Consider the following 14,730-nt stretch of genomic DNA (forward strand, 5'->3'; position numbering starts at 1 on the left):
TTTTGTACAATCAAAGCATAGAGTCTTTTGATTTCTGAGCTAATTGATATTTTTAAAAATTATTTAGTGTAAAAGAACAAGATTATTACTTTCATCACATATCAAATATATGTAGAGCATGACCGACTCTAATTTTTCCACCTAAACATTGCTAAAATATTTCCGACTCGGCGTTAAACAATAAACAATCTAAGTACGTATTTTGCTTATTTGAAAAAAAAATACACACATGTGTGATTCTTGTAGGTATTTAGAAAAAAGGAATGAAAAATAAATAATGTATAATGAACAGAATATTCGAGATTCTGAATGTTTTATATTAAGGAACATATCAAGAGAACATCCCATTAGTTACACCATTATTCATATCTTTACAGCGATACGCCAATTGCTCGTCTAGACCTTTCCCTTTCTGGACAATTTATAGAGAAGGTGATCAAATTTCAAATCTTTTTTCAATATCCGACCGTTTCTTACCTGTACATGTCCAAATATAGAAATTGTTAAGGGTGGAGTTATTCGATTATTGGTTGAATCTAATTTATGTATTAATTATTCAAATGATCTATGATTCTCCTTTAGTTACGTTGTAACTTTTGTTTTCACAGACCAAACTATCAGAGAAAGCATTGCGTGACGTCACAGACAAAACGTGGGAGCTGGGAACAGTGTTGTATAAACCTTGGTACACATTGATACCCAACATTTTGAAAAGTTCCGGGGACTAGGAAATTGGGGATGATTTAAACGTTATATATAGAAATAAAGCATTGTGTGCAACGTTTTCGAAAAGCAGTGGACGACTACTTGTGTTCAATTTTTATTTTCAATCAAGGAAACACGAATTTTATAGAAAACTACCTCAAAAATCAGAAAAGGTAAGTATTTTTGAAAAAAAAATACTTAGAAATAAAACTACGTTTTATATAAATCAAATATTTTAAAGAGTATATTACAGTTTGATATTTCTGCAACCACATATTTCATCAGTTTTGTTCTAAAAATAAAAAAAAAATAAATAATAAACTTTGACATTGAACAATATATTGGCAAAGATGTTCTTGTATTCTTTTAGCATGCTTCACATAAATAAATAAATGCCAAAATAAGGACTTTTGTATTTTCTCCTAAATCTTACTTCTTCAGGGAGGTACATGGATTGAAGCAAAATATTGTCTGCCATAATACACAGTGCGAAGAAGCATATTTCTAATTTCTCTTTGCAAAACCTCGCCTAAAGTTCCAATATAATAAAATATAGACACGTGATAGACAAACTTACTGGTGATAATTTACTTGATGTTCATTTCTATCGCATTACATGGCAAGTGATAACTGATTCAACATATACCAATAACCTAGGAAACCATTATATATGCTGAAGCATTCTCTTGTTATACACAGAAAGAAAATGCTCTTGCGTCATTCCGTCTGATGAAAATAAAATTAGGTAAGATTAATGTATTCAATAAATTTATCTAGACTTACGTAATTCTACAATATGACCATTTTAATTAAGAGTGTATATTCATTAATTTTTTTTTCCTTATAAACATGATTAAAATTAAACTTAAAAGCAATTTTGAGCTTAACTGTAAATCTAATTCGTAAATATGATCATGGATTTACTTGGAGTAATAAAACTAAGCATATGAGCGAGTAAGAAAAGGTGTTTCAAATCTTACTCGGAAAAGTAATTGAAAAACTATAAATTGCATACAATTATTGTGTAGTTGTAGGACTGTATCAAATGTATACATGTAGTCGAAATGGGTTTTCAGTGTAGAGTTTCTTCGAATAGCCTGCTACATGTTATAGAAATATTACAAAGACTGTCTATTCTGAAGTGGTCCATTGACATAAATAATTCCTCAAAGGAACACGAACACAGAAGAGATTTCAAAAATTACATTAATGATCTAATAAAAATACTTTTAGATATAGGCCAATAGAAGACATGGAAATGGCATCCATGGGACGCCTTAATTGTGAAAGACATTGTACTCTCTGTAATAATCACAGGCACTTGTTTCGGAAATGATTTTTTAACCCATAGTATAATAATAACAGAAGCTATCTAACTCCGAATTACACGAAATACCCCCTCCACAGAAACGCACTCATTTACACTTTCAGATTAAATGCACTGGCAAACTTTTTAATACCATTGTCTTTTACGATAATTTATCTACACAACCATATACGACATGCATGTCTTTGTTTTCATTTATCTCCGTAAACAGCGTCAAAACTCTGTCCACCGAGTGGAAAGTGGAACTCAACCACGAAACGGTATGTGCTAATCCCGCACGAAGATTTTGATTGGCTAAAAATCAGTATCTAAAATTACATCAAAAAAATGTCGTAGTGTTTTTATGAAAAATGAGACGTAATCAAATTTTCTTTATTCAATGCAATATTTTAAATCTGGAATTGAATTTTTTAACTTACTGATTTATTTAATTTTGCTCTTTGTCCGAGATTAGCACATACCGTTGGGCAGGGGATGTTCACATGGCACCTGACCCCAATTCTGATGTTTTTGAGGTCCGTGATTGCTATGTTCCAATTTTGAATAGTTTAAAGAAATTTTGAGCTTGAATAGTGTTCGATATCTCCATATTTTTCATGTAAAATATTCTAATAAATATAATGAATTTTTAACTGGGCAATCATAAGTGAAACACCTTAAATTATTAAATTAATAGAACTAATGTTCAATCAAAAGGTAAAATAAATACCTTTGTCAATCTCTGTATCTTTAATTTATAACGTGTCTTCCTTTGTTTTGTTTTTTTTTTGTTTGTTTGTTTTTTGTTTTTTTGTTTTTTGCGTGTGTTCACCTATCCATTATATCTCAGATGAAAGAGGCGAAGATATATAACGAAAAATAAAGATTTCAAAAATCTTTAAACAATACAAATTTGTGAAGAGGAAATAAATCACTGATCTATGGAAAATTTAGAGGTGAAATACAAATACGCTGGCCAGGAGGGGTAACAAAACCCTGTTGACCGGATTCACCTGCCTTGAGCCCTGTGTATTGATAGAGTAAACGTAACATTCCGTAGTCAAATTCAGAAGACAATCAAAGGCTTAGCAATGTGTATAAAACAAGTAAGTCCAAAAACGATCAAATGATAGGTTACACAAGATCATTATAAAGCCCATAGAAATGAAATGCCGACTTTAAACGAGAATGTTGAAATCCCTGTAACATTAACTTATCTATCAGTACCTTACCTCGGTTTGAAAATATAAATCATAAACAAAGAGTCCTCTTGAGTATTGAGTATCGGTATGTCTGGGGAGCCTGGTCTTAACAGAACAGAAAAAACATAATTTAACCCACAGAAAACACATATTTTAACCCACAGAAAACACATATTTTAACCCACAGAAAACACATATTTTAACCCCATTCGTCCAGGGAGTAAAAAATTAGTTTAACATCTTCAAGGCATTATCATTCTAAAAGATGATTTGGCTAAAGCTTACAATATAAAAGTTGTATGAGGAAAAAGATTTACAGGCGATCCAAAATAAGAAAAACAAATTCTTAACTTTCCTTAGAAAGTGCAAATCGAATGAACAAACAAGGTTGATTTTCTCTTCCCATCTCTTTTAAGGATGCTACTAGTACATGGATAAATTTATTGGTCTTTAAACGTACATGTTTTAAGAACTTTAAATCACATTAAGTTATTCAATAGCAACAGATTCAATGAGATTGAATACATAACATTACAGATATGTAGATGTTGAATACTTGGTTTATTTAGACACAAATTCCATTGATTACTATTAGCATGTAAGAGTGGGATGTGTCCTATTTATGACCTTGAATTTTAGTAAGAGTTATTTTACTTTATTTTTAATTAATAAAAAATTCAATTTTAGAAATTTTATCTGATTAAAAAATTGCTGTCATTTTATTTCCCATGTTTCTAATGCATCTTTCCACCACAGTTTATTGATATTCATATCATATGAATTTTTATTTTTAAAAAAACGCTTTCCCCCCATATATTTCAATGAAATCTTTGTTTATTAACTACTGCTTCGTCAATAAAATTTTGGAAACTTTCTCGCAGGCAATCCTTTACTACTATAAAATGCTTTAATTAAATATCAGAGTATTATGTACTTGACGGACATTTAAGGGTAGAGAATTTGGTCTTATTAGGAATGGAATTCCTTAAATAAAAAATAAATCCTAAACATAAGATGAAAACAGATTTATAATACATTATTAAACATCCTGGTTTTTGTTCATTTCGTTGCAAAATATACGACTAGGTTTAACGATCATGTGCAATAAATATGTCGATTTTCCATGAAAGGTAACACCTTTTGAATAAAATACCATCTCTTCATTTGTGTGCTTTGACAATGTCAATGGTTTAATCGACAGCAGATCACATTTTATTACACAATTTATCAACTATTATCTGGTTTGTCATTCTCTTTAAAAAGTATAGTGTTGAATTTCTCATGGGGTTAGAAGCATGAACTAACATTTTTTGCTAAAGCGGTTAACAAATGTTGAAATCCACAGATGAAGTATACAATATGATTTTGAGCTGTATAAATTGTCATTTGACACACAAACATCAATATCCATTCGAGAATGATTTAATTAATTGGTATTCTTTTGTAACTTTATTTAGATTTCCCGATCACCGATAATTTAATAAATAAATTTCTACTTGGGAACACAATAAGGTTTTTTGAAAATATGTTTACTAGATAATCTACATTTCATCATTGAATAATTTTACATTCTTAAATATTTTAAAAGCTTAAGGAATTATCTTTTGAATTCTTGCCATTTTGTAATACCCAGATGTTGTAATTAAAAACGTATCATCAGTCAAACTCAATCCCAAAAACATAATAGCTGAATATATGCCATGTATAATCTTTTTTTTACAATAGAATGATGAAATACACCTCAAAATGTTTGCCATAAAAAGCACCTCTCTTTAGAACCCGTGAAAAATAAAGATAAAAGAACGCAACTTATCTAATAAGCCCAACAGAATGGGGCGCATAACCTCCTATTTTACTCTGTGACTTGTAACATTTTGATGTATTGTCCTATGATACATGACAAAATATCAGATATTTGATGCTTTTCTTGACTCATCACTGAGACATGTTTTAACCCTTGACGTCCATAGGCACTTGTTTCTGTAACGAAAGTTTATTCCATAGTAAATGGCACTTTAGGGTGATGTTTTATTACAAAAAATAGTGTTTATGTTGAGTCCCTAGGGAAAAGAAGAAAAATATGGCTAAAATCCAACAGAGGACAAGTTGGCCTAGTATAAGATCCTTTCAAAAACGTGATTGTTATTTGTTTCTTTAGTGCATATTAAAATGTGAAAAAAATATATATGACAAATCCCTTTCGTATAATACCTTTCCAAACATGTAGTAAGACTATTATTATACAGTTAGTTTTTCTCCTTCAGAAAGAAGATGGTAAAAGTGGTGTTGGTGACAGTGTTGTTGACAATATGTGTGATAGTGGACTGTTTCCCACAAACTAACACAAAAATACGACAAAAACGAGGATTCAGACAGAGTATTGTAGACAGAATGGGACACGGATTTGGAAAAAGAGCAAACACAGATATATACGACACTTATCTCACAAAAACCCCGTAAGTACCTTAACCAAAGCATTATTTAACACGAAAACCAAGCAGTAGTGATAATAAATTTCTTTTATTTTATTGTGTTAATATCCTGTGACAGAACGTAAAATCATTTAAGCATTCGTCATTGAAGTATCATTTAAGCCTTTATTGTACCCTCACTGAGAAGAATTCAATAAATGAGATTTTATTGAGTTAACCCTATTGAGCAGTAAATAACATAGAAAAACAAAAGATTTCGTCACAAAAGTAACATCTAATGATGAAACCTTGCTGTTCAGAATCTAATAAATACAATTGATTTCAAATACGTAGAAGTGTCAACTTAAAGTTCACAACATTTTAAAGCATCAATATTTCTTCGCCCTGATTTGATTAAACCATTAATTTTATCCATCCAAGATGAAAGGTTCAGACAATGAACTCATTCTGATAAAGAAAGTATTTTTCTCGTTATTAAGAAAATTGTTTTGATCTGTTTCCCTACCAGTTCACATTTGAAAGGTCATACATGAAGGTCCAGGTTTTTAAAGTGCAGTGGAGATGATTCGAAAATGATGTGACATATTTATGAAACTTTATTACAGATAACAGAAACCAATTTGAGATAGTCTAGCAAAAGACTTACATCGTGGGTACCTTAATATGATTATGACATATTGGGAATTTATTATTGCTTTCTTTTTACGCAAAAATTGATATTCAAATGAAAGATCAAATCAATTGTTTTGTTTCATCTTGTCTGAATTTCCGAGCTAAAATCGCCAACAATGTATTCTATACTTAACCACTACTCTGATGTTATAATGGATAGATGTAATTAGATACTCCATAAGTGTTATATATTGGAAGATTTTCTTTTTATGTGCCTCAGCCTCTTTCAGACTTGGCAATTAAAAATTATATATTAGTTTTACAAACACAATTTGACGTATCCTTAGCATATGAGATATCCGTGTTCGAGGTATAAAAGTTCAACATTTTTTTTTTATATAAAAATGAACGTACATGTAAATGATTGACAAACGTATGTAGAACTAAGTGTATTGTTTCTGTTCGTAGGACTTTGGAGCTCTTGAGGAAAATCATTTTTTCCCAACATGAGTAGAAATCAAATCAGTAAAGATAACGAACAGTAAAAGATTTATTTTAAAAAAATCAGCAAATAGTGTTAATAGGTGAAGTGAATAAAACAGGGACCTCCAGAAATTCCAGGGTGGGTTCACGTGGCAAGTATAGGAGTACATTGAAGCATTGAAGAGTCCTATGAATGATGTGATATGCGCAGCATTCTATTGTTTGTTTTGAAATATCAAGTCTCAATATTTGAAATGAAAATGAACAGCCTAAATACGACCCCATGATAGGTTATATTTGTTATCAAGGTTTTTATAAGTAAAATAGAATTTACAAAATGTTGACTTAAAATGGGTTGTTGAAATCTCTGTAACATTATCTTATCTACCAGTAGCCTACGTGTCCAAGAAATTGTTGAACTCAAAGCATAATTTTGAATATGGATGATGTAAACACCATTTGCAGGTTAAAAAGAAATAATGCTTTATAAATAAGGAACGTTGGCGTTTGAGAAGCTGTCATTTAAATTAAATGTTAGTTTGTCCTTACCGTTTATCATCAACATAGAAATAAAATCTGCAGACTCTATAATGTCTTTAATTTTAATTTTCACTGGGATATATTTAGTCAACAATTGAATGGAAGATACGAATGTTAATTTAAAAAAAAAATCGTTAATATAGGGTATATCTGAATGCTGACTTAAGACCACAGCAAGTGTTTTTATGTAGCATTTAAAAAAAATAATAAATTCTACTTCGTATGAATATAAACACAGGTCAGCTTATAAAGGAGCACCATTAGTGTCCATCGTATTTCCAACAGTTTGTAAGAAGACCTGGTTAGATTGATTTCAATGACCAATCACAATATTTGAAAATTTCCAAATTCTGATTATTTAAAAAAACCAGATTTCTAATATCAAAAACCTGGATTTTAAGTTACCATGATCAATGCCTGTAAGTGCAAATAAAAAAGAAGCAGGTTCTGGTGTTGCTTAAGAATACTTTAGATATATGAAAAAATTGGAGATTTTTAAAATTTAAACAGAGCTTTACTCAAATGATTTTGAGAATCCGTTTTTGATATGCATTTTTTCTAAAATATGCTATAACATAGTATGTTAACAATTTTTTATATTTGTGTCTATCTGTTTGATATTTTACAGTGTATTACTCCTATACTTGGTCTATATCATACCACAAATATTACACGCAATGTCTCTTAGAATTTACGCCCCTAATGGGCCTGTCTGGCACGTTAATCCTCTCTTAATCAGTTTATTACTACAAATAATTTGTCTATAGTTGTTTTTAATCACTTATTTTTATCTGCAAAAAGGATTTTCAATGAAATTGGTCTGTTGCTTTGCCTTTTAAAATTAATTTTTATTTCTACTGAACACATTTCTTCGTTTTGTGTAAAAGCTTTCTGATTAAGAAAGAGAGAATCTGAATCACGTTTCGGTTCCAAAATTCACCGTAGACAACACTACTGTACAAAGTACAAGGTCGACGGGGGATGCTTACTCCCCCATGGCTCTTGGTCCCACCTCTGATGTTTTCAGAGATTTGCTCTTAGGTATTGTTTCAGTGCTTTTTTAGCATGAGTACATATCGCTGTTTCTCTATATTTCATTTAAAAAGATGCTTCGATAATAATTACAAATGTCGTTGTATTGAATCCCATTCTAGAACAATCTGCTTTTTCATTAGGAAAAACAAAATTTCTGGATCATGTGTCCGTTCAAATGTTCTCATTAGACAAACAAAAGTTAACCAATATTTCAAGTATCTAAATGGAAAATACGGCTAGAAAGTCTCTAATTTTAAATATGTGTTCTAAGAGCGATAGTTTCCATCAAATATTTAACGACACTAATTTCAATCTCTTCACCTTTAATTGATCCAGTGAATTGTTTTTCGATATCCACATAAGGGGGTATAAACATTATATTGATCCAATCAATTCGTCCCGTATTAATGTTTGGGTACGGACAGCCTGATATGCCTTTTTGCCATGTTTCGGCTAGTATTACTTCCATTGTGATGTAAATATTTGAGTTTCATCTGAGCTTAAGATCAAATGTAATGAAAAGTTTCAATATAATATGATTTATTCAAATTGGATTTCAATTGAAAAGTTGATAAAACTCTGCTCTTTATCAAACCTAATTCGTTACTGCTACCTGTAATTGTCAAGAGTGAAAAGGATCAAGTGTCGAGTTTATGTTTGCTTGAAGATCTTGTTTATCAATCTTTAAAACAAGATCTTTTTATCCATGCTTGTTATTTAACTAATAACTAATAACTATACATTGAGCAACTATCATTGTATTTACTTATTAGATCCATATAGTAATTTCCGGACATGAAAAATAGCACACGGCGGGTGTGACCGGTCGGCATGGGATGTTCACATCTCCATGACATCTGATCCCACGTCTTCTGTTTTATAGGTCCGGGTTTACTCGCGCCTATTTTGTAATGTTTAATGGACTTACGAGATCTAATACTGTTCGATATCACTACATATCGCGTAATATTGAGAAGTGATAAGAATTTTCCAAGTAATGAACCTAAGATAATTTACACTAATTTAGGCTTTTATATGTACGTGGGTTGTTCCAGAATATTAATATTAATACTATTCCACCAAAACTAATAATTTTTTGCATGCTGCTGGAAAATGGTCTTTTTGTTATTTTGACAAAATATCATAGGCCTGCCAAAAGCCTTCTTAAAAACCGCTATCAAACAATCCGATCAAACAAACTGTCTATGAAAAGAATTAACTCTGCAATCTTTAGGTAAAACTATAGTATTTGAGATGTTTAACTTAGTAACTAAAAGAAAATTACATACATTGCCGAATTTATCCTTAAATGAATTTTATTTGAGGCACAGTTTCCAGAACAATTTCACAAACACTAAAAGCAACATTTTGGCGTCGTCAGTGTTGCGCCGACAGCTAATTTGTTAGATTCGTTTACTTGAGAGGAGAATGTGGTTTATAGAGATACTTCATTGAAAATTTCAAGCATTTTCAAAAAATGTTGATTATGATTTAAGCCAATTTTTAAGTTGATAGTCTTAGTGAAACAAAAGATTTTGAAAATGTTCGCGTTTTTCTGGGACAACCCTCAAATATTTTTCAATTTCAGTCACAAAAATAGCTATTGTAAAGATCAAATTTCTCTCTGAATGGGGGACAAAAATAGCCCAAATCATATATATTTATGTATATTTTAATCATCAAATTAATATTCGGGATTCAGGTTTGTAAGCATTTTTTGTTTATTCATTGATATTCTCCTATGTTTAATGGGATAACATGCTTTGCTGTGTGATTGCATACGTTTTTATAAAGTCACTCGGCATTTAATTGAAACACAAATATTGTAAGACAGTCCTTTTCGGCCATGAATTAACTTATAAACATTACACTTGACGGTGCAGCATATGCATGCATATGTGTTATATTTATGTCACAGATTATGTTTATGTTTGGCTCACGGTGTAAATGGGTGATATAAAGATCAAATTACAACAAATAGTCACTTAACTTAACAGCATCGACTCTTTAGTATTTATCAGAAAAAATATCAAACAATATAAATAACAAGTATTTTTATTATTATTTATAACTTTATTTTTAATGAAAAAAGAGAGAGAAAAAACAACGAAAAGAAAGCAAAAATAAATGTCACATAAAAAATCAGAAAATAATTCGAATACTTTGATTATTCATCAGTGAAATTTTATATCTGAAACTGAAACGATTCAAAAACATAATAATGTGCCGGTTTTTTGCATACATGTATCAAGCAAATAAGTCTAAAACAAAAGTGTACTCTTTGTAGGATAAATTTGTTGCAAAAATCTGTTTAAAAATTAATAATCTGTATCAATAAGCAATCTAGTTTATTGTTGATATATTTATAAACAAAGCCTGTATAATTACTGCTTTTCTGTTATTCTATCTTTGCCTAACTTTAATTAAGATGGTAGGGTGTACCCCTGGTGATTTTATGTGTATAGTAATCCAACTTAACAGCATATCTTTATCTCTTTTGACAAGATAATATTTAAAAAGTGAAAATACTTGGCCAAGAAATTATAAAATTAATATTAAAAACGTTAATATATTCCATAGTACATATGAATATATAAATCTAAAAATTCTTTTATATCTGCAACTATGTAATTTGCATGGACATTTGTAAATTATCTTACTATATTAAGGAGTGGGTATAAAATGATTTTGATTTTCCAAATTTAAAAAAGAAGTTTCTAATTTAAATTTTCAATGTACAGATCATTGTGAACAATGTTTGGTCCTAGATTTATCTTTTCATGTGGTAAATTGACTCTGTGGAATGCATTTAATAGGCCTCAAATAAACTATATGTAGAAAAAATATCTCTCTTATTGCTGGTTCATTCATTTCATTCATTGCAAGAAAATAAATGAGTTTGGGAAGTAGCAATTTACTCCTCTGTTCCAATTACAGACATTTAAAAGTCATAAATCTTCTAGATGTTAATTTTAGAAGTTTACAATGAAATAGTACTTTGGTAATAAAAAACTTGAGATTTTCTTTGTGTACGGTGACATAATTTGTTCCAATAATAAAACATTTTCAATAAGGTATGAAAACATTTAGCAGATAGAAACATTATTGACATTGTTTATTTCTCATGAATGAGACAGCCTAAATTAAGGTAAAACTTTTTTTTTTACTGACAACTACATTTCGATTTTTATTTAATCACATACACCGGTAGTATTTAAATCGTTACACCTTTTAATGAAATAACTAAATTAAAGATAACGAACAGTATGCATGCTCAAAAGTCCATTTAAACAAAAGAAATTGTGAACAGAGGAAACACGAACTTCTGGAAGTAGGGGGTGAAAGAGAAGAGTGGCATTCAATTTCTATTACCACATGTATTTTGAATGAAATCTATATTCATTTTTCCAAGAAATACTCACATCGCATTGTGCTTTTAAAAGCAACCATATGCAAAGGACATTAATGTATGTAATTGTAATATGCATAAGATGTTGGTAAATTCCCCTTATGATCTGAGTTATAAATGGAAAAAAATAATATCGAATAAGCAGTCTTTATTGATATATTTATATTATTTTAATACATCTAGTAGTTTTGGAAAAGGTTGGCAAATAGATTGTAATATGTAGCTTCCCCCAAAATATTGATGCCTTTTTTTTCATTGTTTACTTTGTTTTCCAATTCTCATATGCAACAATCTTTATATTTACAAGAGATTTCTTTCAACCTTGAGCTTCTGGTAATCGTTTTAAATTTGTTGCGCATGGAAAGTCTTTGTAATATCTATAATTACCATCAAAGACTTGATTGTTTTTCCACTGCCATCAAAAGATCGTTAAAAATGTTCAGGTATGGACATCAGTTTAAGGTTGACGACAATAAAGATTAAAGGGTGGATAAACTGAACTTTGAAGAAGGAAAAAGGATGTCTGAAGTCGAGGAATTGATATTGACAAATACATAACCTTTTTGGTTTACTTCCGTTTGATTTCGAAGACACCGTGACGTCACTGATATCTTTAGCCGCCATTAAGTGGCTGTGTGGTATTTCTTGGAGTCGTCTCTTTGCTGGATGTTCTCGTGATAACTATCACCAAATGGTTTTCCCCTTCTTTCCGTTTGGACTTAATACAGAATTACGGTCATGATATTTGACGTCTGAAGTCTTCATTATCGCTGAAAATAGCTAAATTGTAGTAAATCAATTTCATCTAATAATTTTTGTTAAAAGAGCAATATATTGTACTAGACACATCAGAAAGAAACATCAAATTTCAGGAAAAATAATAAACATTTTTTGATGAAGTTTTCGTAGAGATTACTTGGTTTATCAATATTGTTTTATGAACAATATTTTTAAAGTAAATCTGGAACTGAATTTGTTTTCATCTGTTTTCCTTATCAATGCTCGTGCGTTGTAAGCTGATTCACTGTCATTGTGAAGTGCACCTTATAAATCATAGAAATATAAATACATCTAGAAGCTGAATCTAATGTTGTTAGATTTAGTCATTTCATTCATGCTCTTACTCAGTGATGCTGTCAATCATAAATAACTGATATTTAATGGTATTATTTTTTTTTTAATTCATTTCTTGATACTACATGATTGTATTAAAAACATAAAGTGTACTATAAATATAACAGGTTCTGTCGACAATCTTGCGTTATATTTGTAATTTAAGAGTTTATATTCAATTTCTTACTTCCTTTTCCTTTCACTTTCAGGGATCTAATGACAGTTGACGAATTAACGACGAATATATTAGATAGCGAAGAATTAGCCAGAGCGATAGTGAAGAAATTTATAGATCTTGATGGTAGGTTCTCTCTTTCCTTCTCTCTCTCTTTCTCTCTCTCTCTCTCTCTCTCTCTCTCACTCTCTCTCAAGTCGATATAAAAAGGCAATTATAAATTATTTATATTCAATTGAGATACTTTTCTTTGATTTCAGGGGATGGAGTCATTTCTACTACGGAGTTATTGCGACCCACTAGCTAACCGTTATACCTGATATCAAAGGGGGTTACTTGACCGTAATCAGTTTCAGCAATACAGTGCAGCTAGACATTATAAGCTGACAAAGACAACATGCAAATATACATATCTTACAACATTGAAACATGAAAGGTACTAATTGGTTAAGGGCTTGGAAAGTGTGATATTTAATTTTGTAATATTTTGTATTGTTTAAATCTTTAATGATTACAATTTATAACATTTCTTTGTCTCTTAAGAAATTTTAAATTTGACCAAAATAATGCTCTTCCTTATCAATATTTGTGAAACGTGCGCTTAGATATTAGAGTTGTAAACTCCCTTTTAATGCGATATACGGTCCCATTGTTAATTCGCATTTCAAAAAGGGTTTCATATACATTTACTTAAGTTTATTATTTTATTTTGTGCAATTTATCTGGTCTCTGTTAGCTATAATGTGTAATAAACTGCAGATAAATGTCTTCGTCTTTTTTTATTTGTTCATTTGTTTACATTTCAACTTAAGGGGGACTATAGTTTCCATTGCGCAATATATATTTCGCGCATCATAGTAAAATGAAGAGTATTTATTGTTTTAATGCAATTAAAATTCGCTTAATTATTAAAATTAAACAAAATTAAGAAATTGTAGATATAAAAATGTACTTACAATTTGATATAACTGATTTTTTAACCGATTTTGCAAGTGATAGGTAGGTTGACGTCGTTGCAGTGTGCTTTTGACGTTATGATAATCTGTACTCTTAAAGAAAGGGGAAATAAAAATATTATTAAAGAAAAAGTAATAAACATAGCTCTTGAAATTTAAATCATAGAAATTTGAGAATATCTCCAATATTTTTATTATGTTTTCATGTGAATCCATTGTGTACGTCATAATTTGTAATACTCTATAACAATAGTAAAATTTGCTAATTTTTTGCATTTTGAGATGCCCTCTCTGGTAACAAGACGGTAGAATTTTGTGTTTCTTACATATATTGTATAACATAGTATTACTCATGAAATATTATAGTTTGAACAAAATGGCTATTGTAGTATTTGTATAATTTGCTTTAAAGTGCTAAAAATGGGCATTTTCCTATATAATCCTATAGTAATTGTACCCGTATTTTGAGACGGTCCCTAATAAATACCTGGACGATTGATTTCCCCCAAACTTTGCATGTACCCTGAAGTTAATGTAAGTTTTATACGGTATAAAAATGAAGAGTTTCGCTATTGTAGTTTTCACACAATAAAACTATAGTCGGCCCCCATAAGAGATTATGACTGCGATTCCGTTGTGAAAAGGTTGAAATTTACTTTATTTGTAAAATGATCGATGGTGAAACATATGAGTACTTTGCGTTGCCTCCAGTTCTGTATCAAAGAGTTACTTTTGATTAATTTTTTTATTATGTGATACTCA

The 14,730-nt window shown here is 30.1% G+C and overlaps 1 protein-coding gene across 1 annotated transcript; it reads left to right on the forward strand.

Annotated features, from left to right (window-relative positions):
- The first annotated feature begins 608 nt into the window (after window positions 1–608).
- LOC134270341 (allatotropins-like) lies at window positions 609–13,778 on the forward strand. Its single transcript, XM_062752562.1, has 4 exons — window positions 609–878; window positions 5,478–5,669; window positions 13,047–13,138; window positions 13,273–13,778. Exons 2-4 carry the CDS (start codon window positions 5,485–5,487, stop codon window positions 13,317–13,319), a joined length of 324 nt encoding a protein of 107 aa, XP_062608546.1. The 5' UTR covers window positions 609–878; window positions 5,478–5,484; the 3' UTR covers window positions 13,320–13,778.
- Window positions 13,779–14,730: the final 952 nt, after the last annotated feature.

Source organism: Saccostrea cucullata, unplaced genomic scaffold (assembly GCF_032062105.1).
Source record: "Saccostrea cucullata isolate Sc308-1 unplaced genomic scaffold, CSIRO_AGI_Scuc_v1 ctg203, whole genome shotgun sequence".
NCBI classification, from domain to species: Eukaryota; Metazoa; Mollusca; class Bivalvia; order Ostreida; family Ostreidae; genus Saccostrea; species Saccostrea cuccullata.

Bases quoted from the DNA above. Each gene is read 5' to 3' on its own strand.
- LOC134270341 (XM_062752562.1), top strand. From the start codon at position 5,485: ATGGTAAAAGTGGTGTTGGTGACAGTGTTGTTGACAATATGTGTGATA. The intron at 5,670-13,046 runs GTAAGTACCTTA...TTTCACTTTCAG, and splicing joins ACTTATCTCACAAAAACCCC to GGATCTAATGACAGTTGACG. The intron at 13,139-13,272 runs GTAGGTTCTCTC...CTTTGATTTCAG, and splicing joins GAAATTTATAGATCTTGATG to GGGATGGAGTCATTTCTACT.